General features: G+C 39.1%; 1 protein-coding gene across 1 annotated transcript; it reads left to right on the top strand.

The window, feature by feature from the left end:
* Positions 1-6,194: 6,194 nt before the first annotated feature.
* Positions 6,195-23,956, top strand: LOC149810556 (uncharacterized; the record flags this gene model as incomplete). Its single annotated transcript, XM_089994211.1, has 3 exons — positions 6,195-6,610; positions 11,098-12,343; positions 23,825-23,956. Coding segments are annotated over exons 1-3 (1,794 nt in total), but the record flags the coding sequence as incomplete, so codon positions are not given.
* Between the last annotated feature and the right edge of the window lie 1,624 nt (positions 23,957-25,580).

The following is a 25,580-nucleotide window of genomic DNA, read 5'->3' as shown; positions in this document are numbered from 1 at the left end:
TAACTTCATATATATATATATATATATATATATATATATATATATATATATATATATATATATATATATATGTACAAGCTGACCTGATCAGTTCGGGTTGGCGTAGTGGGGTGGGGCTTGGCAACCCTTCGCGGACAGTTCCGTCATAAAAAAACAAGGACACCAAGTAACAACCATGGCCCTTCTACTAAAATACCTCACATGCATGTCCCCGCTACCTGTCTAAGGAATTAATGAAGCTCTGTGCTGAAACAATGGAAAACAACAGAGCCATTTTTACCAATAAAAATGGCTTGATGATTCAGTCACGAAACAAAAAGTTTTCATCATATAAATTTGTCAATCTTGAAAGTAAGAAAAAAAGGGTAATCATATTGATAATTTTAAAACATTACAAAATACTTTCATTTTATGGCTATTAAGGAGGAGCAAAACATTTTGGAGAGAGGGAAAAGAGAGAAGGGGTAGAGAGAGAAAGCATTTCTAAATAGTAACACATTAATTTTTGAAAAAAAATACAAGGTGCCATGTAACTCTTTGTTTTTTTGTTGAAACACTATGAAAATTCCTAATTTTTAATCACATTTTCAACTCACATGGCAATAGTATCTATTAAGAAAAAGTTATAAAGCTTCTAGTTTTTTACACATAAAAAACAGCATGTCCCTAAATCCCTTTGGCGTATCCGTGTAACCTAATTTTATCAACACAAAAAAATATCTTGAGAAGTCCGGGTGTTGCACTTTTTTTTTTTAACGGGCAGTCAAGGTTTTATGTCCAAGTGCATGTCAGGAGAATTAATATCTACTTTGTGTCGTGAATATCATTAAACAGTTAAATATGATCAGAGTTAGCCTTAAAACCCTATAATGGGGCTTGACTTGGCTCTTGTACACTTCTCTCATCACTTACTCGTTCGGACAACTACGAATTGATTAAGTCGAAATTTAAATATAGTTGAGCATGATTGACAGCTAGCGACCGAAGCCCCCGAGTGAATGTCGACAGCTGCTACTATAACCGTCTTAAGGTAGCGAAATTCCTTGTCTGGTAAGTTTATATCAGCACAAAAGGCATAATGATCCGGACACTGTTGCGGAGAGAGGCTCAGTGAAACAGACATGTCCGTGAAGATTTAGACTACCACATGGATAGAAAGATCCTATGAAGCTTGACTTGAATAGGGAGTGATTTGACTTCGACTTAACCATACTCATACTCGAATTAAGAATAATCCTACTTGCAAGAAACAACAACCAACCCGTGAACCCAACTAGGGTGATCTTTGGGACCAACTTGGTCATTCTTCCGTCGTCTTAGCCATGAAAGAATTTTTACTTTATTGGTTATAAAAGATTGAGAGGAATCAACCATATCCTTTGGTTAAACTGAAAATATTTTAACGCCCAACGAGATACATTGTGCATGTTATCATAATCATCACTTCTGATAAACTTTAACATTTGGACCATGGAAGGGGGAGACCCTTCCTTTCCTTATATCAGACCAACGGTAACTATTGGTCTCAACTTGGGAGCTGGTGTTGGATATTAGAGATGGGAGAGGTGATAAGAGTGGAGATGAAGATGGGCTATGAGCTTAAGTCTTGGCTCCCCAAAGGAGCAGCAGTGACAGAAGATCCAATGAATCCACCGGTTGTCAGTAATTAGTGGTTACAGCTTGAATACCACTGGTTCACCAACTGACCTAAAATCAGTTATCCTTGACTTGACTCTTAATAAGGACACTTCACCTATCATATTGAATGTGGCTAGTGGCTCATCTAGGCTTTGCTTAGAGAGTCTGAGGGGGATAGCTCAACTGGATATCAATGAGTTTGGTTCTAGTGTGAACACTGAACATATAAAAAAAGAGAGGTTCTCTTTTTTTTCTTTTTACAAGCCAGCTCAGGTTGGGCTCGCACCAGCTGGACGAGTTTAGCCCGATGGGTTCATTTGGCTTGTTTACTGGCCCGTGTGAGAGAGAGAGAGAGAGAGAGAGAGAGCAAACCAAATCAGCAGATAGGAAAAAAATCCATTTAAGTTGCTTGAAATCGGACTACAAGGAAACGTGTATATATATATATATATATGGTTAAGTAGAAAGCCATCTAGCGGTATAGTCGGATGAGCTTTATTATAAGCAAGAGATGATCTGGGTTTCCATTCTCACTATGGACCCTTTAGCTAAAGTTTTCTCCTTTTTTGATAATTTAAATGGGCCAAATGAAGCGTGGCTCAGACTCGTACAAGCTCGAGCTCTGCGCTCAGTTCACATGAACGCAAGCAGTACCTGGATGTGAAGGAACCAAGCCAGAGCAATCCATATATATATTTAAGTGTAATATATAATTAAAAAGCAGCTTGCATAAAATATATATTCAAATAGAAAGATGGACAAGATATATACATAAAATATGAACTATTAGGTGTAATATATAAAAAAAATTTATTTTAAGTATAATATATAAATATAAATATATATTATCCAGAATAATAAGATTTGAAAAGTTCAACTCTTACATGCCTGGGGCCAAGAAGTCATTAATGTCCAAATTGGGCATTATAATAATGAGATTAAATGATCCAACTGCCACCTAACAATGTAGGGCCTGTTTGGAATCTGTAGCTGCGATGGGCATTTATGGAGTTTATGCATTTGAAGAAGTCGCAGCTGCAAAAATCGTGGATTTGGTAGATACCAGATCCATGACTTAGCGTAAATACAAAGGAGAAAGAGTCTTACTTCCCATCCCAAATGCATAAACGCCCACCCAAGAGCCCGATTCCAAACAAGATCACCAAGGTAGCTTGACCAAGATTTTACCTCATCCATACAGTTTGGAAAGTGCTATTTTTTTTTTGAGAAACCTAAAGAAGAAAAGTGCATCAATTGCTTAGTCTTATCAAGAAGTTTCAACAAGCTTGCATCTTCCTTTTAGTGATTGAATACAGAACCAGCTAGCTATGATGCCAACAAGTGCTGGATAATGGTTAGAAATTTCTATTTAAAACACGTCTTTTTCTAGAAAACTCTAAAAAAAAATGTTTTGAAAAAATTGCAAAAGCACATACTTTTTTATAGAAATGTTTACAGTATGAAAAATTGTATTTTAGAAAATACTTTTCTTAAAAAAAAAAACATATGCAAATCAGACAAAAATTACACAAACAAAACCCAGTCCATGCCTAGTAAAGTTTTTTTAGTTTTTTACATTAAGAAATTGTGAATCTTAATCAGAACTTGGGTTAGATCCGCGTTTGGTATAAAATTTCATAAACCATGTCCGTCCCATTTAATAATGGACCTAATGGCTCGGATCAAAATAAGTTAATTAGACCCCTTTGTAACCAAACCCTGATTCTACTAGATCCAATCTGGGTTGGGATCCGACCCTTGACATACCTTGGCATAGACGCTACCGATGTATATGGTACAAGTTTAAGTCAGATATCCGACTGACCTTAACCTGTTAAGTCGGGTTTGGTAAAAACATTTAAATTCGATTGAAAAATCACATATTTCAAACACTTGACACTAAAGAGGTTTGAACTTGGGACATGAGGTAAAAAATGCACCTCTAACTAGCTTATATAACCACATGACCATTCACACACTTGTAAATAATCCCACACATTATTTTTTAATATATAGTAAAAATGTCAGGGTAGCCAGAAACCTTGTATTGGATATTTCCTGGTCAAGCATTCAGCCCTTGTACTATGTGAGTTCCACTTGCAACTTTAAATTTTATTTAGGAAAATAGGGGAAGAGGACACAAATTTTTTAACAATTTAATTAAAAATGTTTTTTGATTATTTAATATTAAAAAACATTTTTATTGAAATAATATGAAAACATATTACAAATATTAAAATAATAGCAATACATGCCAATGTTTGTATGTCTACGCATGTCCACTATATATGAACGCGCATCCAAAATGCCTTGTCTCATTAACCTAGCTTCTATGGCATGACTGGACCAAATTCATAGGAGTTTCGAAGGTCAGACTAAGATTAAACCCAGTAGCTAGCCTGGGTTTAGCATCTATTCAACCTACATGTTTGATTGTGCATCCCCCACATCGTGCGGGGTGCGGCGGATGCGTGAGACGCTATCACAATAAAATAGTGGATGTGGTGGCATCCCAAGAACAGTGAAACACTTTTTCACCCAGAATAGATGGGTCACGGGCGGATCCATGGGGGGCGAGGAGGGGATCCTAAAGGTTTACAATTTTCAACCTAGGAGATCAATGCAAAATAAAAATGAAAAAATAAAATAAATATTTCATTATAACTAACTTAAGCAAAACAAACTCAAAACAAATAAAAATTTAAAAAAATTAAAGTGAAAATAAATTTACAGCACAAGTCATTGAATTAAAAAAGTACTTGCAATTTTACTAATTCAAAAAACAAACATAATTAAACCTACTAGAAAAACAAACACAGTTTCACTTACAATTTCCCATATTTAACAAAATAGAAAATTTCAACAAAAAATTAGTAACATGTCCCGCATTTTACTATAGCAAATTGACATAAAAAAAAGTGCATTGCTCCTAATTTGATCAAAGACACAAAAACTCTAAACAAAAGTCAAACCAAGATTAAAAATTTCTTACAATACGAATTGCTAGTTGAATTGCATGCACTATCCCCAATTCAAGTAACAAACACAATTAAAACTGAGACTCGGTCCGATCCTCCACATTTCTCTCCAAACATTAAACCTAAAATCATAAAATTGCTAGTAAATTTTTGATTTACTGTTTTTATATTAACATAAACAAATAGTTTATGGTTCTAGAGTTTTTGTGTGTGTTTTAATTACCATTATGCACAACTTGATGAAATTTGTGTGATTTGATTTTGGTTAGAATATTAGGTTTTTTTATTAATTAGCATAAATCATAATTATTGATGTCTGTTGGAATTGACATTTTGATTTATATTTTTAGAATGACATAATATTTGGTTATGGTTTAAATTTATGAAGCTTGTAGGATTAGAGTTTTGATTTTTTTTTTTTAAATATCATGAATTAGTATAATTTATTAGTAATTATTTTTTATTTTGCATTTGTGCTCACCCTAGGTTAGAATCCTAGCTACGCTACGGGATGGGATTCATGTGAATTGAAAAAAAAAACTAATCGGGGTAGGATGGTTGTCCCCCTTCATGCATCTCTCTCTTTTTTCTTCTTCTTCTTGGATCCTCTCTCTCTCTCTCTCTCTCTCTCTCTCTCTCTCTCTCTCTCTCTCTCTCTCTCTCTCTATATATATATATATATATATATATATATATATATATATATATATTAAGGCTTTTCAAATTACCTCACATGCATGTCCCCGCTACCTGTCTAAGGAATTAGTGAAGCTCTGTGCTGAAACAATTGAAAACAACATAGCCATTTTTTACCATTAAAAAAGGGCTTGATGATTCAGTCTGGAAACAAAAAAAGTTTTCATCATTTAAATTTGTCAATCTTGAAAGTAAAAAAAAAAAAAGGTAATCATATTGACAACATTACAAAATACTTTTATTTTATGGCTATATATTAAGGAGGAGCAAAACATTTCGGAGAGAGAGAGAAAAGAGAGAGAGAGAGAGAGAGCATTTATAAACAGTAACACATTAATTTTTGAAAAAAAATACAATGTACCATGTAACTCTTTGTTTTTTTTTGTTGAAACTCTATGAAAATTCCTTTACAAATTTTTAATCACATTTTCAACTCACATGGCAATAGTATCTATTAAGAAAAAGTTATAAAGCTTCTATTTTTTTACACATAAAAAACAGCATGTCCCTAAATCCTTTAGGCGTATCAGTGTAACCTAATTTTATCAACACAAAAAAAATATGTTGAGAAGTCCGGGTATTGCACTTTTTTTTATGAGCGCAGTCAAGGTTTTATTTTCATGGGTGTCACCCCTACGCGCAAGTCAATGCATAGCATAGGCCCTGGCGGCAGGGGTCCTAGGCTCGAAGTAATACGTTTCGGCATGACGACCGTATGTATGTCTGGCTGAAACAGCACGACCAGATCTTCTGCCGCGTGTTGTGTATTCAGGTTATAAATTTTAAGAAATAACTAATAAAAAATGAAAAAAAATGAAAATGAAAAACGAACGAGCTGTCGTATGACAAAGACAGGAGGAAGAGGGAGTGATCAACTTGCAAATGGCGGAGCCCACTGCCTGCGGCTTCTTTCTTTGTAAAGAAGCTGAGAGGAAACAAAAGACGAGGAGTAGGCACACAACCAAGAGGCATACCTATTTATGTGAAGCCGAGGAACAGACCCTCTGCAGGATGGCCGAGTTTGTGATCGAGCTTCTGTTGTGCAAGCTTGTCCGCCTTCTTCAAGAGGAGGCTGTCTACCTAAGTGAGGTAGACAAGGATGTCAGATGGATTCAAAGAGAGCTGAAGCTGATGAAGGGATTTCTGAGAGATGCAGAGGGCAAGAGTAAGGACGAACAAGTGAAGAATTGGGTGGATGAGATACGACAGGTAGCCTTCGATGCTGAGGATGCTATCGATAATTTCGTCTTGAAGATGGCGAGCTGGAACAAGAGTGGGTTCTTCTCATCTGTGAAAGGGTATGTTACAATATTATGACCTTCAACCAGTCCAGCAATAGTCTCTCTCTCTCTCTCTCTCTCTCTCTCTCTCTCTCTCTCTCTCTCTCTCTCTCTCTCTCTCTCTCTCTCTCTCTCTCTCTCTCTCTGCGCGTAGTGAGAAACCTCCTTGTGAAAAAACTGACCTTTTGGATCATGTTCTTTTAGTTTTTTTTTTTTTTTACATCTGACCCTTATGATGTGATCTATATATTTAGTATAAACTGACTTTTGGATCATCTTTTTTTTAGTATATGTCAGATTTTACTAGAGTTGATACCAAAATTTTAAACCTCAAAAAAATATATTTTTATGTCAAAAACTATGATCTAAAGGTTGAATCCTACTATTTTGACTGAGGTCGAATTTGGTTAAAACAACTTCCCTATGTGTTCCAACTAGGGGTTTCTTACCCACCAGGGTAGCAGGCATTCATGCGGTCTGACCCATATCGTAGAAATTATGGTGCTCGGGGAGTGCTGACACCCACATCGTAGAAACTACGGGTGGAGGATGCACCCTCTTAATCAGACCACATGAATGTACTCAATATAGTTTGTTTGATAGGAATCGATCATGTTTTTTAATATAAAATATGATTTTTCAAGCCATGCATACAGCAATTGCTATGGTACTACTGTGGAAGTGCCAACACCCACATCATAGAAATTATGGGTGGAGGCTGCATCTTCTCAATGAGACATCATGAATTTACTCAGCATAGTTTGTTTGATAGATCATGCCTTTTGAATTAAAATATGATTTTTCAAGCCATGGAATTTTGTTATATTGTAAGTCATTGAAATTTGAAGATCTTAAAAAACCTACATGAACAACATAATTATATGATCCAAAACTTATTTTTTACTAAGAAATGTATGTACAAAAAACATATAAGCGATTAAGAACAAATTTGCTTTTGGGTAGGTGGGTGTAGGTGCTCCGGGAGCATGTGATAACCATTCACCGGTCAGTACCTTCCATCCCTGAGCACCAGGCCAGCATTATTTAGCTAGTCTGGTTTTTCCAAAAAAGAGGACATATTTAGCCTAGTTTTGGTAAGACACAAACATAAAAATGCCCAAACTAGTACCGTTGGGTAACAATGGTACTACCAATGTTATCAGTATTGGTGTGTATCGGCCTGTATCATATATGGAAAGAATTTTGATACAATTCAGGGCCGATTCAGCTATTTTTTAATAAATATAAAAATATAAAAATATTATTTTTAATTATTTTAATGGTTTTAACACGTGTTACATTATGATTGACACGTAATAGTTTTTTATTAATTTTGAGCTGATACAGAACGATTTAGCTGAGTAGCTGAATTAATCTTCAGCCCAAGGATTCAGGGCCGATACCGATACTGACAACATTGGGTAATACACAGCTAATTTTTGGTTAGTGGGTGGCCAAAAAATAACAAGGTTAACGGTTAGACATAGGGTACTTTTTTCAAGAGAAAAAATCAAACTGTTTAATTCATTCTTGGCCAAACATCTATAGGATGCAAAATGACCGACAGATACCTTTGTTTTTTCCTGACAGTAGTAGCAAAAAATCTCTAGAATGTGTGGTGTGGAGGGGGTTGTGATGATCGTGCATAACACTGTGGATGTGGGGCCAGGAGGGATGTACCCCTAAGAAACGTTGTTGAAAAGTCTATGCTCACTTTGGTTTTCAGAAATCAGATCTTGAGATAAACCTAGTTTATGAAAACCAAATGTTGTGTCACCCAAACAGGGTAACATGATTTATGATCTTAAACAAGCTTTCCAGGCTTTTGGTGTCATCTAAAATGGCTACTTAATTTAGTCCATCATCTGTAATATAATATATATAGGGAAATGAAAACCTACCCAATGGAAAACCCTCCCAAAGCTTCTCAATGGACATTTTATTGGTTTTTTGTCATTTTCAAAATATTGACCGTACAGATGTGATCTATATGTTTGTTTTCGTAGGAATCTTGGAGCATTTGATTATGATGCATGGATAGGTTTTATAAGTTTCAAAATCAATGGTATAAAATTTTGTTAAATTTTTTAGGCTCCAAAGACCATTTTTTCTATCCAAAATTCATGTGTCAATTTTCAGAATTTTGAAAAAAAACAACAAAAAAATTCCATTTGGGAGGTTTTCATTCCCCTATATATATAATGTGTGTGTGTGTGAGAGAGAGAGAGAGAGTATGTGCTGGTTCTGCCGAATTCTCGTTCTGCCCCGTTAAGCCCCTTCAAAAAGCACAGTTTTTGGAATTTTTCTCACATCTAACACCACAGATGTGATTCATAGGTTTTTGGAATCTAACCTGTATATAGGTTTTTCGGTGATCCAATATCAACGGCTACGGAAGGCATCCATTTTTTCTGGCTCATAAAAATATATTTTTCTGTAAAAAAAATGATTCAAGCGTTGATTCCCACTAAATAGAGCATGTTAAACACATCTAATGGTTCAGATATATCATAAAACCTATGTCACAGGGATTCGGCTAGCAGGGTGCCGCACCCGCGTCGACGCGACTCGACGCGGGTGCGGGTGCGGCACCGAGTGCGGTCAACCCGATCCTGGGTGCGTTGAGCGCACCCAGGATCATTTAGGTCCATTTTCTTTTTTGGATTTTTTTTTTTTTAAATTTGCCCTATGAAATGAGCTGCGAAATTTTTTTAAAAAAAAATTTGCTGACAGCTGCTGACAACAGCTTCTGTCAGCTGCTGAGCTGCGAAATTTAAAAAAAAAAAATTCTGCTGACAGCTCCTTTTTGCTGCTGTCAGCTCTTTTTTTTCGTAAAAGGTTTTCTTTGCTGACAGCTACTGTCAGCTGAGCTTCGAAATTTTTAAAAAAAAAAATTCTACTGTCAACTGCTGACAACTCCTTTTTGCTGATGTCAGCTCCTTTTTTTCGTAAAGGGTTTTCTCTGTTGACAGGAGCTGTCAGCTCCTGTCAGCTGCTGCTTTTCAAATCCTTTTTTCGTAAAGGATTTTCTCTCTCCCTTTTATATATATATATATATATATATATATATATATATATATATATATATATATATATATATATATATATATATATATATATATATATATTACATTTTTGCCCCTGCCGCACCCCCGCACCCGGGTTTTTTGGAAGTGCCGAATCCCCGCACCCGCACCCGCACCCGCACCCATGTGACATAGCATAAAACACTTCAAACTATAGGGCCTAATATGTTCAGATCTCATTTTAAATATATATATATATATATAATTTATTTATTTGTTTGTTTGTTTATATTTTTATATATATCAAAATTACAGAACATTTCAAATATCAAAATTAAGGCCCTGTTTGGATAGGTAAGACCAAGTTTCTCAAAGACCTAGTTATGCCTTAAAACTTTGCTTTTTGGTAAACTTGGTTTATAGGCCTCATTTTCTGGCCAACCACCGACAAAAAAATAGTTTGACTAGTGCTTTCCTTCTCTATAGGCATCAAATTAGTCCTTTTCCTACCAGTAGTTGGCTGGAAAATGAATGGCCAATTCAAAAATGAAAAAAAAAAAGGAATTTCCAGCTAACCACTAGTCTAAAATGGTGGTTGTGTTACTTTGACAAAGTATAACGAGGATGAGAGGAAATACAGAAGTTTTGTGGAACAGGGGTAACCTATAAACCGAGTTAATTAGCCATATGAGAAAACTACATCTACCCAGTTTTTTCAAAACATACTTTAAAGAAGGTTTTGCCAAATCTAGTTTTCATTTTGAAACAGGCACCAAACTTGATTTTTTGGCAAAGACCTGGTTTTGGGTGACATCGGGGCCAAAAAAGTCAAAGCAGGTTATATGTTCCCCCCCCCGAACAGGGCCGGTACTGAGATCTCATGTTCGGGGGTTCCAAATAGCGCCACGTATAAGATGCAGACCAGCATGTGTGACCGCATCATATTGCATCGTAATTTGGTGCCGCAGCAAAGACTTAAGTACCCTTTACCGCCATTCGCATCCTCTTCCTCGAACGGACATAAATGCCCTCCTTCTAGAAAACTGAATCGTCGGTTCGTGAAAATGACAAAACTTCCCTCCATCGTTATCGCACCAAAACGTTTCGCAGAGTTTGCGTATGTAGCAAGCGTTATGTTGTAGGATTCAAATAGTTCAAAACAATCCATTCTCGCTCTAAGCACTCTACCGGAGATTCTTTGCTTTCATCTGGAGTCGCTGGAGCATCCTTTCCTTTGTTTCAGAGCATCGGTTTTCGTCTTATGCGCAGTCGCAGCATCGTTGCCACCTTCGTTTGCGTATTAGTTGTTACTGTTGCTTACTCTACAGTTTGAATATCCAAAATCCCATCGTTTCGGTGAGTTTCGTGTAAGGTTTCTTTCTTCAATCTGAAGATTGCTTCTTATACAACGATTTGTACTTATGAACCCAAATATTCCGACGATTTCTAATCATGATGATCGTGTAATGTGTTATGCAGGTTAGCAATGTCTGCGCCTCATCAGATTAGAGATACCCCGTCGTTCTATGGGTTGTCTATTAGAGAAGTGATCTGCCAGTCCCATCTATCTAAGGTTTTTGAAAGATACCAAAATATACTTAAGATTGAGAACGATGAAGACAGGGAAAAAGCCTTGGAATCGTATTATGCGGAGGATTATCCATCAGATATCGAGGCTGCGGACCAAAGGAAGAACTCTGAAGAACGAAAGATGCAGAACAAGGATGACGAAAAGAAGGCAAAGGCAAGAAATATTGATGAGAATATAAATAGAAGGCGGAGGATTAACGCACAACAGATAGAAAGGAGGAAGAAGAATGTGGAGGAGTGGGAAAGGTATTTTAGCAATATAGTGGAGGAGACTAAGGCGGAAGCTCAGAGGAGCGACTTGGAGCGTAGAGCAATGCGAAACAAGGCAAGGCTACTCAAGGAGTCGGAGGAGAGGCGAAGGCAAATGAATAAGGAGGAGGAAGAGAAGGAACAGAATATTCCTCAGTATGAGGAAGAAAAGGAAAGGCGAAGGAGGGAGAAGGAGTTTGAGGAAGCTAAGGAAATGCAAAGGCAGGAGAAGGAGAATGAGGAAAAGAAGGAAAGACAACGGAAGGAGAAGGAGGAGGAGGAGGAAGAAAAGGAAAGAGAAAGGAAGAAGCAGGAGGAAGAATTGCAGGAAAGAAGGAAACAAGAACTGGAAGAGAAAGAAAGGCTGCAGAAGGAGGAGGAAGAAAAGGAAAGGGAAAGGAAGAAGCAGGAGGAAGAATTGCAGGAAAGAAGGAAACAACTGGAAGAGAAAAAAAGGCGGCGGAAGGAGAAGGAGGAGGAAGAAAAGGAAAGGGAAAGGAAGAAGCAGGAGGAGGAAGTGCAGGAAAGGGAAAGGAAGAAGCAGGAGGAAGAGGCGAAAAGGGAGAGAGAAAGGAAGCAGAAGGAGGAGGAGAAAAAGGAGAGAGAAAGGAAGGAGAAGGAGGAGGAGGCAAAAAAGGAGAGAGAAAGGATGCTGGAGGAGAAAAGGGAGAGAGAAAGGAAGAAGCAGGAGGAGGAAGTGCAGGAAAGGGAAAGGAAGAAGCAGGAGGAAGAGGCGGAAAGGGAGAGAGAAAGGAAGCAGAAGGAGGAGGAAAAAAAGGAGAGAGAAAGGAAGGAGAAGGAGGAGGAGGCGAAAAAGGATGCAGGAGGAGAAAAGGGAGAGAGAAAGGAAGCAGAAGGAGGAGGAGAAAAGGGAGAGAGAAAGGAAGCAGAAGAAGGAGGAGGAGAAAAGGGAGAGAGAAAGGAAGGAGAAGGAGGAGGAGAAACGGCAAAGAGAAAGGAAGGAGAAGGAGGAGGAGAAACGGCAGAGAGAAAGGAAGGAGAAGGAGGAGGAGAAACGAGAGAGAGAAAGGAAGCAGAAGGAGCAGGCGAAAAAGGAGAGAGAAAGGAAGCAGAAGGAGGAGGAGAAACGGGAGAGAGAAAGGAAGGAGAAGGAGGATGAGAAAAGGAAGGATAGAGAAAGGATGGAGAAGGAGGGCGAGAGAAAGGCATGCGATGGTGGAGCCGGTAGAGATGGAGATTGAAAGACAGTTGGAGGCAGTGGACCCACCAGAAAGTCCCAGGTTGGAGGGAGAACAGGAGAAAATAGCGACCAAGGTAAATATATCTGTCCTGTCTGTGAAGATTTAATAATATGTTTAGCGATTTTGGTATAGCGATTACTGTGTTAGGTATTAATATGTATAGCGATTACTGTGATAGTCTGTCTGCAACCAATATTATTTATAGCGGTTAGTAGAATAGTCTTTATAAGTACAAATAGAACTAATTTACAATTGGTAGGAATAATATGTTATTTTGTGTTACAGGGAGGTCAAAGAAGAAGTAGAGCACCAGGTGAAAAGCTCGAAGGTCGGTGTCAATGGCATGTAGTTCTGTCGTGGTATGGTCAGCTGAGTGCATATCAGAAGAACCGATTGCGAAATATGCACTTCGGTGGCCTTTTGGACCAGCAATATTTTGAAACTTGCTGGAATACCATGACCCACCTGGTAAATAAGTGGAATGATAAGACGAACACATTCCAGTTTGATTCTTTTGAGATCACCATGACTCTAGAAGATGTGGCGAGGATCACTGGTCTTAAGTGCTATGGCAGTGTTGTCCTATTACGGCATTCAAACTATAACGCAAGGGAAAAATGCACGGCCCTTTTAGGAATGTCGATGGACGAATGGAGTCAATGTATTTCAGGTGGAATCAATTCCACATCAATGAAAGTCTCATTTTTTTGTAATAAATGGGAAGGCCACTCCGCTACTTGTGCATCTGAAATAGCTGACCAAGAGTTGCGCGGCTTCCTTCTATATTTTTTTGGTCTTACATTATTTTCCGATTGTTCTGGTTCGAGAATAAGTTTCATGTGGCTGCAGTACCTGACAGACTTAGACGAAGTCGACAACTATGCCTGGGGTGCCGCTATGCTCGCACACTTGTACAGTCAACTCCACCGTGCGAGTAATGGTACGAAAACAGTTGGGGGATTTTGGCCATTTGTTTAGGTATTTGTTGATTACATACTTAGTAATTGTAGACAAATCTCATTGCAGGTTGTGGTGTAGCTAATAATATTGTTTTTGTTAGGCCTGGGCGTTGGAACATATTATCCCATTGCGTCCACGTTGTGGCCCTCCGATTTGTGGTTTTCCAAAGATCAGTCGCTGGGCTAGAATAAACGTCACAGTTTATAATGCTAAGTCCATTTTAGATGGGCTGCAACTAAACGAGGTAAACGTTCTAAAATTGTTTACAATAGCGTCAGCATTTACCATTGAGTATTATAAATCGTTGTAATGTTTAGTATTCTTAAGTATCCATCACTACAGGATTGTCTTCCGTAGTACATATCGTTGTTGCCATATCATGCGTAAATAAATTTTAATATATTTGTCATTCGTTATTAAAAAGAATTACCAATGTACAGGTTTTGTGGAGACCTTATCGAGATGGGGAGGACGACGATGAAGACGTTGTTGCGGAGGCTGCCAGATTGTCTGACCGCGATTTGTGGCTATTCTGCAATTTTGAAGCCGAGTTGCAGCAAGGTAGTCGAGTTCTCCTACAATCTGGCTTGGGGCAGTCTATCCCAAATAAGCCTTTGGAAGTGAGAAGGAAGATGAATAGTGATAGGGGCAGGAACGTGAATTGGCGCGATCGCTACAGGGACGAATTATTAAATTGAAACTGAGGTGGTTTCCCTGCCGTATCGTATGATCATGAAGGACGATAATTTGATCCCTTCTACTTCGAAAGCTATTGGGAACCAATGCGGCGAAATTGGAAGATTGAGAAAATTGTGAACCCATGCCTCCCAACTGCCCCTTCTCATGTTGCAGCCCAGCCACTACAGCCAAAACGTCGTCTCGCTCTGGTTACTACGACTAGTCCCTCAGTAACAAAGCCCGAGGAAGAGCAAACACTTGCTCCAAAAGAGAACATTGTCTCTGCCGCAAGGTTCGAACTTATGGAGAGGGAGAATAAGAAATTAAAGACAGAAGTAAGCACTATGAGAATTCAATTGAACGCAGTGGTAGAGATGATGACCAGTTTTCTTAAGAAAGGTTTCGCAACCAAGAAGCCACGCAGGATAGACAGTCCACCAATAAAAAGTGAGAGACAAGTCTATGATATTTCATCTGATTCGTCCAGTGCCTCGGAATAAATCCTTGATTTTCATTTTTATCACGCTAGGTTTTTGTTGTAATTGTATAATGAGTTGTAGTAACGTGAAATTCTTTTATTGTTTAATTTTTTATTATTACATCTTTTCGTCTGTGGATCTCGGTAATAAATAAACTTTAATCGAAAATAGATATTTGTTCAGAAATCGTGGCATTGCCTAACCTCTTTGGCATCGCTAAGATATAGCATTTCTGTTTAGCAATCGCTGTATTTGTCTTCGCCTCGAAAGAATATCGCAAAAAGGATTGGCACTGTAAGCCATGAACAATAATTTAACGAGTTCTGACGGCGTAAATGATAACAGTCAATAGCGATAAGAAAAGGTTGATGCTCCAAAATCTGTACGATACGGTTCCCGGTCAGCAATTGTTCATCTGGCAGAGATACCTTCAATTCAAACTGCGATAATGAACGTTTGTTGTTAAAAAATCGATAAGGAAAGTATGTTGCATAAATATATCGATGTATCCATATACGATAATCAATAGAATAATCGTGAAAGAGTATTCATACCTGGAAAACGGGTTTGTTCGGGTCGTGTCAATCTCCCACTGAAAGATTTGTATAATGCGACCGACAAACGACAGATTTTTTTAATTATTTAAATTTCAATCATTTAATTTGTGGGGTGTTTCCGAAAAAGGCCGCTATGGGAAACGACGTATTTTTAAATATTTAAAACTTAATGAGCGGCTTCGAAAGACGTATTTAAAACTTAATCATTTAATTTGGCGGCGGTTATCAAAAAAAGGTGGCATGCGAAAAGACGTATTTTTATTTATTTAAAACGCAATCATTTAATTAGCGGGCTGTTTTCGAAAAAGGGCGGCACGTTAAAGGACTTTACCTTTGTATTTGACTGAGGACGGCGTTTCCGTATCTGCGTTGCAAAGGTGCCATCGATATCTCCGTCCAGGCATGGCGCCGAAGAAGGGGACAATCGGAGCAGTACGACCAGCCATGGCGGCCAAGAAGAGGACGATGGGAGCAATACGACCCGGCACGACGCCAAAGATGATGAGAGCACTACGACCAGGCACGGCGGCAACGGAGAGGACGATGGGGGCAAAACGACCAAGCACGACGCCACAGGAGTGGACGATGGGAGAAAAACGACCAGGCACGGAGCAAACGGAGAGGATGATGGGAGCAAAACGGCCAGGCACGGTGCCGAACAAGAAGACAACCACATCCACAGTACCAAGACTAGCGCTTAAGACGTATATTTTTTGAAACGCCTGAGCGATTTAGTGAACATTTGCCTTTTCATGTCGTATTTGGACTAGTGTTGTTTACTGTAGATAATAATTTCAATGTCGAATCCTAAATACCACGCTCATGGTGCACTCAATGCAACATCCATAGGCAAGGGTGGGCGACAACGCCCTGACGAGTTCGTAGATGACATCGAGCAGATGCAAGATGAATTTGCAGATGGGAACACTATCAGTAATTTTGTAAGTATTTGTCCACTATCAATTTCTAGGTCATCGGTTTGTATGTTTTGAAGTTCGTAAATTTGTGCAACCAGACAATGTGTGATTTTGTCAATTACATTCAGAGCAACCCAACGAGCAATACAGTACGCATCATCAGCCCTTATTTCATGGTATGTCTGGGCCGCTGTTGTTTTGTTTGCTTTTATGACGTACTCACGTTTCTTGGTGGTTAAACCTTACTATTTCGTGCAACAGATGTACGTCCGGCGAAAGCCATACGACATTGGATTCGCAGATGCACTACCTTGTTGGAACAGCGATGATGAGTGCGTAGACATTTCGAAATTTGGAAAGGTAAGTGAACAAACCTCTTCTCCAAGGTTTAGTCGTAACATCCCCATCACGATATATCTCTGGAATGAAAAATTATTTTATCGATTCGCAGATTTTACTTCCTACACTCTGGCAAAATCCTGACCATTGGGTCCTATACGAGATGAATTTTCAGGAAAAACAACTATGGTGCTACAACTCATTGGACTGCCACAGTGGCGTAGAACGCGACGCTATGCATTTGGTAAGCTTGTGCCCAAAGGTGAATCATAGCTATTCGAGGTGGATCAGACTGTAATATATTATCCCTTTATCACAGGCGGGATTCCTTAACGGGCTTATGGGTGTCGACATTGCCGAGTGGATGTTGCTCTGTGCTGACGATGCTCCGTTACAAAGTAATGGGGTCGATTGTGGCATATTCGTAATGAAGCATATTGAAGCAATATACAATGGAGAAGAACCTTGTTTCCACGCTGTATGAGCTTTGTATCCGATGTTATTGGGTATTCCTGTTATATATTGGTTTCACATTACCTGTTTTGTTGCAGGAACATATGCCGGTAATACGCGACGAAATATGCGGAAAATTGATTGAGTTTAAAAAGAACGGCAGACAAAATATGTAAAGTGAAACCTATTGATTGATGTCTATACAACCTAACGAGCCCCGCCATCACCGTTCTCGCCCTCCTCCTCGACAGCAACCCAGTCGGTGCAGTCGCGCTGAGGGTGGCCAGCAGGAGCTCCACCACGTCCTCTTCCTTTCCCTAGCGAGGAGGTCTCAGCGGAGCTGTCGTTCCGATGACGGGTGTTCATCTCGTTCCGGTGACGGGTGTTCTATGAAAAGTAAATCGTATTCAGAAATAGTTTTGTGTTGTATACGCATAACCAATGCTGGTAAAGTTGTTCTTCAGCAATGAAAAATACTGTACGGCGAAAGATATTTCTAAATATCGCATTCCGTGTATTGCTGAACCGACGATAATGTACACCTAAGGCGATTTCTTGGGACGCGTGTGGACGTACTTGTGGATTTATTTGAGATCCAAAAACTTGGTCCAATCGCATTGATTACGATTGAGAATAGCCCTCTGGCATGACATTGTTCAATTTCATTAATGCGGAGTGCATTTTTACTTAAGATTTGCTTTTGGTTTAATGAAACTGACGTATATACTCGAAAACTGACGGAGGGTGATAGAACGTTTCATTAATATTTGAATGACACAACACATAGTTCCACTTTGCTTCGCGAATAAGGAACCGACAAATCAACAATTTCTGCATAAACGACTTGTTCTTGAATCGAGTATATAGGCGGCTTCGACGCAGTTGTCGTATCCGTCTATACTTTTTTCATATGTCTGCAAGATCATAATTGAAGAAAACGTCGTTTAAAATTCAAGAAATTTTCAAATTCTTACACAAGTTTTCATGGTGGTAGCAGTGTAGTTGACGTTAGACCACCAAGCGTATCGCTTTGTACTATTCGTAAATTACGAAAGTGACATTAATGGCTGTTATTCACCACTTTTTTCATATGTCAGCTATAAAGTGATGTTTAAGCATACAACATTTCATAGCGATGTTGAATATTATCATTTCGAACATTACAAGTCTTTGTTCATTGCATACATCGCAGTCTCACTCTACGACTGTCAATCACGCGGGTTCAACGCACATCTTTTATCAATTACAAGCCTTTTAGATCCTCGCGACGCCTCCGTCAGTTTCTCCTCCGCAATTAGAAAGGATGTCAATTTTTTGCAGAGTTCTTCGCAGAATCCGGGTATATCAACCTGCAAAAACAGATTGTAAAGTAGAAGCAATAGACATGCACTTAATCCCTAATAACAAAGGCCAAGAAATGGCATACAGCGTCGAAACAGGGTTCTGCACCATTGTATATCGCTTCAATGTACTTCATTACAAATACGCCGCAATCAACGCCATTATCTTGTAAAGGAGCATGGTATGCCGTGCGATAGATCCACTCGCTAACATCGACTCCCAAAATGGCTTTGAGGAAACCGATCTGAGAATAATGCGGCCGACAGTAAATTCATGACCCCAGTACACGACACGATACTCATATAGATGGAATCTTACGAGATGGGAAATGTCTAGCCGTAAACCACTGTCAACTTCCAACGAATTGTAACACCATAGTTGTTTTTCGTGTAAATCCATCACGTATAAGACCCAATGCTTTTCAGATTGCCAGAGTGTAGGAATCAATATCTGCAAATAGATCAAAAAAATGTTGTTAGCACTGTTATGCTGTAATATTGCACTGTAGGTTTGTTTGCTTACCTTTTCACTTGACAAAAGGTCTCTGTAGTGATTACCGTTAACCCAATAAGGTATGCCGTCTTGAAATCCACAGAAGTATGGCAAACGGCGTAAGATAGTCTGCAAACCGAAACATTGCTAACACCAACGTTAACATACGAATCAATTGGACTAAATCAATAATGAAAAGTAACATAAAATACAACCGATATACCATGAAATACGGGCTGACGACGCTTACAGTCTGGCTTGGTGCGTTGCTTTTAATATAACTGACGAAATCAGATATAGTCTGTTTGCAGCAAATATGGTGTTGTTAACGCACGTACACATGGCTTACGTATATAGACAACTGCTACTAGTTTCATACTAACAAAATTATTGATCATGTTGTATTGTGCGAATTCACTGCGCATTCGGTTGATGTCCTCCAGGAGTGATTGACTAAGTTTTCGCCCAACTTCGTCGGTGGATGTTCGACTGAAATGAATGCAGACATTGCAACGAACGATACTGAAATTACATTATATAGTACACAAAAACAAATCGCAAAAACGACATGAAAGAGACGGATTTTGCTGAACATGTAGACGATGTGTAGACAATATACCCATGATTCGCCATCGTTGGTCGTGTAGTTGTCTTCGTCTGCCTCACCCACTACAATTTTCTATGTTCGAGGGCGGATCTCCAGGTTTATGAAGGAACCGTCGGTTTGATTGTTGCTGGTTCACGAAGTAGAAGACAAACACACCTTCCAATACTTGTGCGACTATTTATGACCTAAAAGATGTACTGCTCAACCAACATGATCGATGAATACTGTACGACAAATCAAACATTTATGGTTATCTGTTGGAACTGCGTAATTCGACTTCATATTCGCTGCATAGCGAGTTGTGGTTATCGCGGTAAAGCGATTTGTGCAGCAATACTCGGCCTTTGTAAAGGGTGTTAGTCAACACCGAATTGCGGTGTTAAACGATACTAGTATAACGCGATAATAAACGTTTGTTGATAAAAACCCGACGAATCGGAAAGATCCCACGGGTTGAACTACATAGCGATTGTGAGAAATTGTGGAGTATCACTCACACTTGCACTTCCACTGTTAAAGCGAGCAAAGTTCCCCCCTGTACCAGATGAAGAGGTTTACTTACCTCTTAAGAAATGAGGTGGGGAAGAGAAAAGACACATTGAGTAGCCTTTTATTTATAATATATGGATAAAACTTTTCACAAGGTAACAATAATGATTTTAAAAGGCAATTGGAGGTGTCGGGAACACGAAAGATTTGCTGGAGAAGAAGTTGAATCGACGCTACGTCATAGCTTTGCCAACTAAAGTTGGTAAATTGAACGGAATTCCTTTTTTGTTCCATGATTGATCTCTCTTCGTCCAGGCATGGCACCGATGTTGTGTAAGCTTCAATTAGTGCTTATCGCTTGGAGCTGCGTAAGTAGAGTTCGTATTCCCTGCGTAGCCAGTTGTGGTTATCGCGGGAAAGCGAATGTGCTGTCAGCTGGACAAGGATTTGTTGCCATCGCTGGATACTTTGTGTTGTGAGTCAGACAGCAATTTATGAGTAGCGGCTGTTAGCGATTTTTTGCTTCTGCAGGAAGTCGATTGATGACATCTCTGTATGGCGATTTGTGGTTATCGTTGAATAGCGATCTGTGGCATCGCAGCATATTGATTTGAGGGTATTGTTCGACTGTGAATCTAAGCGAGATGAGAAAGGTTGGTCAAGTAAGCTTTTTTGGGGCATTGAGCAAGGTTGTGCTTCATTTTATGATCTAAGTAGGCTTTCAACTGCGCAGGTGATAGAATACTTAGATCATAAGATGAACTGCAACCTTGCTCATTGCCCGAAAAAAGCTTACTTGAACAACCTTTATCATCCCGCTTTGATTGACATTCGAACAATACACTCAAATCACTACGATGCGATGCCACATATCGCTAATCAACGATAACCACAAATTGCCATACAGTGATGTCATCAATCGACTTCCTGCAGAAGCAAAAAATCGCTATCTATCGATTTAAGCAAATCCAACCACGAACCGCAAGAGGCATTGTGGAGATCGGGTCATGCAAAGAGGCATGACAACTAAATTAATAGCCCACACGAGATTCATGCGTCCCATACCTATCTGTCGAATGCATCAGAGCCTGTCATGAAAGATAAAATATTAGACACTGAATTAAGTTTCACAAGAAATGCATACCTCCTCGCAACATTGATTACATACCAAAAGACTTGTAAAACTGTAGCGATCGTTGCCAGAAACTTGGTAGGGAGGAATGTAGGTTTGAACGTTTGGTGGTACTTCTGCAGGGTATTGCTGCATGATGGACATTACACGAGTTAGCTATTTGACAAGCTTCACGCAATGGGAAGCAATATAATGTTTTACATACCTGTTCATTCGAGGGGCTTTATTGTCTTTTATTACAGGTTGGTTGTTTCTTAGTCCTGTTCTTGCCAACCAATTCTACTACACCCTTTGCCCTCCGACGACTGCGATCAGAGGCAGGTTTTCTTTTGATACCCTTCGCTTCATGAATATGTCCATCATAATCAACAACATTCACTATTGACTTGTTGAAGATAATGTTTACGCTTTGGCGCAACTTCTCGGGAGTGTCAAGCGAAACATGATTTTGACCTACGTTGTTCGATCCCATTATCTTCGGCTGGTATTCATTGGCTGCAACGGACTTAATGTGAATTAACTCCACGTTTTCAAGTAACTCCGTTGCAGCTTTTTTCACACATGCATAGCCTTCTTCACTTCTCGATGCCAAATCAGCAACATGCATGAATGACCTACACAATTGTTGGTAACGGGAGGCTATGTGGCACTTCTCGTCAACACCAGATTTACTCGCATTGTCCATAACGAGCTTTTCAATCTTCGCGCGTCTCTTCCATCTTCGCATTACGTAAGACTCAGGTATTTCTTGTATCTTCTCTTGATTGAGGGCCTATTATGTTCAGTTCTCTCTCTTTATATAAATATAGAGCGAGAGAACTGAACATATGGGTCCGGTCTACATCAAGTCAACCATTCCATGGCCGGATAGGATCATAGATCAGTTTGGAATTGGGTTGGGTATATATATATATATGGTCATGCATTATGGGTCTGGTCGACATCAGGTCAACCATTCCATGGCCAGATATGATCATAGATCAGTTTGGAATTGTATACAAATAAATCTGGGTCTATAGCTGTTGAGTTTTTTGGTTTGATCGGGAATGAAGCGAGTAGGTTGCCAAGTGGCATGGGTTCACAACCAGTCCGATAGGTGAAAATTGAGATGAAACCTAACAAAACTTTAGTGTTTATTAACAGAATTAGAAAAGTATCGTATAGATAAATTCATACAATTAGTAGGAATACGAATGAATTCATAAAAGTTTAAATCGGTTCAGGTATAAGGCTGTCAACGGGTTGGGTACCCGACCCACAGCGTATAATCAAACCCCTTCCAAATAACATATTGCCGGGTTTGGGTTTTGTCAGGTCACAAAATGGAATCCCAAACCGGAAGCGGCATAATTTCAGAAATTGATTTTTACTGAAAATACATATAAAACACTTGAGTCAGGTCAGGTACCTAGCAAAAAATCATAAACCAAACCCGGCCCATATATTAGTTGGGTCAGGTTTGGGTTGACCCCAATATTTTTAGGATCAGCACTTTTCATTACCATACCTGAAGATTCACGTTCGGGGGTACCCGGTATAAACCCAACCCATTGACAGCCCTAATATAATCGATTAATTTTTTTAATCATTCAATTCAAGTATGAATTAGTCGAGTCCTTGTCGGTTCACGTACAAATCGGACATAAGGTTTTGTTTGGGAACTGGTGGTCACAGGGAGTTTATGAATTTGAAAAAGTGGTAGCTGCCAACTTCTGGAATTGACAGCTAATAACTGTAGGAGGCCGTAAGATTTTAGTGCAAATACAAACGGGGAGACTGGTAGCTTAGTAAAAAAAAATCTTTTTAAAGGCAAGTTGAGACTCCTACCAGATATCTCTTAAGCCCCCATGTGGCAGAGGGATTCGAACCTCGGCCTTCAGCTTGGAACAGGACCCCGCTTACCACATGGGATACCACCTCGGTGGTAGCTTAGTAAAATTTTGCCAATAAATAAACTCCTAAATTGAATTCGGATATATACATGTCTCGGTAGAAATTGGTTTGGGGACAGTTCGAGTGTTTATCTTGAAGAACCAATATGATATCAGTTTCTAGCCAAGGAACCTGGGGAGGGCGAGCTACGCCCTCTCTTTCTTTGCAAGCCTACTATTAGAACCAACATCGGCTCCGCATGACTAGTAAGAGCAGTTAGTGCATGTCACCTTGTGTTGGGATGTTGCAAGTTGGAATCCAAATGGTATAATTGTATAACTGGTATGGGTCGGACTAACCCCAGCTTTCTCTGTCAAAAAAAAAACTACTATTAGAAAGAGAATAGAGAAACCTTATAGGAATTGATCCATGGATCGATTCAGACAACGTGAGGACACTCTCCCCACAATGGATGACTCATCAGATCTTAAATTTTCATGCACAATATCTAACCAACTACCTGTCCATGTCTAGTATCCAACCTAACTCATGGGTGTTTTAATTATAAAAAGGTCGGATCAGGTCTAATCAATTTGGTTTCTTGGTTGGATTCAGGTTTACACAGCCCAGTCCCACCCTACATAATACACCTCTAACAAATCTGCATTTTTGTTTCATTTTTAAGGTCTGTAGAGCATCACTCTGGAGTGCTTTGAGGACAATCATCAACTCCCTACTACAGTGAAGGGTAGTAACCATAAGCTTGGCTTTCCCTTTTCTTTTTTCTTGCTACTAAATCCAGGGACAGGCTCCGATCCTTATTCTAAACTTATTTTTCAATTGCTACAGGTCCTCAGAAGGTTCGACACCAGTCCACAGCAGGAGATTCCATCCATCTGCCTGATTCTCAGAAGGTTAGCCTGTAAGATTTCACTGCTCTCTGATTCTGTCTCTGAAAGTGTAATGTGGAGGTATCAGAAGGTTAGCTCATTAGACATGGAAGCCCATTCGTGGTTTGTTTTAGAATTATTTTATGATGATGATCTGGGATTTGGACACCTATATATATAATGATGTTTTAAATTTCTTGAGATTATTGGACTCCTATATATGCACCCCTACAAGTAGACAACGCTGACAAAAGACATGGATATTGATGCAGCAGCATATTTATAACCCTCCCCTGGCAGATGAGTTGCAATATGATTGCATAAATATTTGTGCATTAATCACCTGATCACCCCTTCAATTTTGGGGACAGGCCTGTCAGGTGTGGGGGCCCAAGACCTGATGGAGGGCGATCGGGTGCTTAATGCACCATTTTTGTGCAATCATATTGCACCTGATCCTGACTCTTTGAGCGGAGATGAGATAGGAAATGGGAATGAAAATGGGTGATGAGAGTGGAGTTGACAGCTACGTCCCCGTGAAGAGTCCCCGTCAAGATGGAAGCTCCGTTTGGAAACTGGCAGTCGGATGAAAATTATGGATTTGAAAAAGTGGCAGCAGCTACCAAACTCCATTCTTTTGTGTAAATACAAAAGAGAGAGGACCTCACTTCCCATCCCAAATCCATAAACACCCATCCCGGCTAACAGCTGTCAAACGTCCACCACCAAGGTTTTTCTATCTATTGCATTACCAAACAGTGCCGTAGTTGAAGAGGGAAAATCAAAAGCAATTTCCACTACCATCACCCAAATCCGAGTTCCCAACCAGCAGCAGGGATAAGCGTATTAAGTGAATCCCCAAGTCTCTCTCAAATCAAGCTCCTAAACAGAGCCTTTAACATGTATGGAAATACTACCGGCAACCAGTGACAAATATCACGAGATTTATGAAAATCTCTCGCAAAAAAATTGCCTGAAAGTTTAAAACAGCAATTTCTTGCAAGATTTACAAAATATCGTGAGATTTATAAAAAAACATAAATACCACAATTTAAACACGATATTTATGTTTTAAAGGGCTATTTATCGCAAAAAAAATTTATGTATCTTTATTTTTAAATAATTTTTATTAATATTTTCTTATAAAAAATATTTTTTATATTTTAAATTAATTTTTTTATTGCCAAGATTTTGCAAAAAAAAAATGCGAGATTTATGGATTTTTTTCAATTTCTTGCAAGTTTTTGAAAAACAAGAAATTGCCGATAAAAACGTTTGTCACTACGCCAGCAACAACTGATCCTTTCAATGCCAATTGGCGCTCAAATGCCTATGCAACAGAAGCCGGGTTACAGTGCCCCCCATGTGGCATCTTGCAGATAAACTTGAGAAGATTCACAACACCATACAGCCAAACACAACGCATGAAACACGAGTAGAATTGCAACACAAGGCGATGCAACAAATATCTGTGGATACTTCAATGGACGATATAATGCTTTAAAAAAGGCGATATTTTCAAAACAGGTGATATTACCTATTCTGAAAATATCAAATTCTTACCATTATATCAATGCAATAAGAAACATTTTATATTATTTATGCCCAAGATTTTGCCTCGCCCAGATTTTCCTAATAACAAAGCTTGTGACATTGACAAGAGGATTTCAAAGACTGCCTAGCAAAATTTGGAAATACATTGCTTCACGCAGAAT

This window comes from Nuphar pumila, unplaced genomic scaffold (genome assembly GCF_984573655.1).
Source record: "Nuphar pumila unplaced genomic scaffold, dmNupPumi1.hap1.1 HAP1_SCAFFOLD_299, whole genome shotgun sequence".
In the NCBI taxonomy this organism is placed as follows: domain Eukaryota; kingdom Viridiplantae; phylum Streptophyta; class Magnoliopsida; order Nymphaeales; family Nymphaeaceae; genus Nuphar; species Nuphar pumila.
The sequence above is the reverse complement of the archived record's forward strand: the minus strand, read 5'-3'. Positions and strand labels throughout refer to the sequence as shown.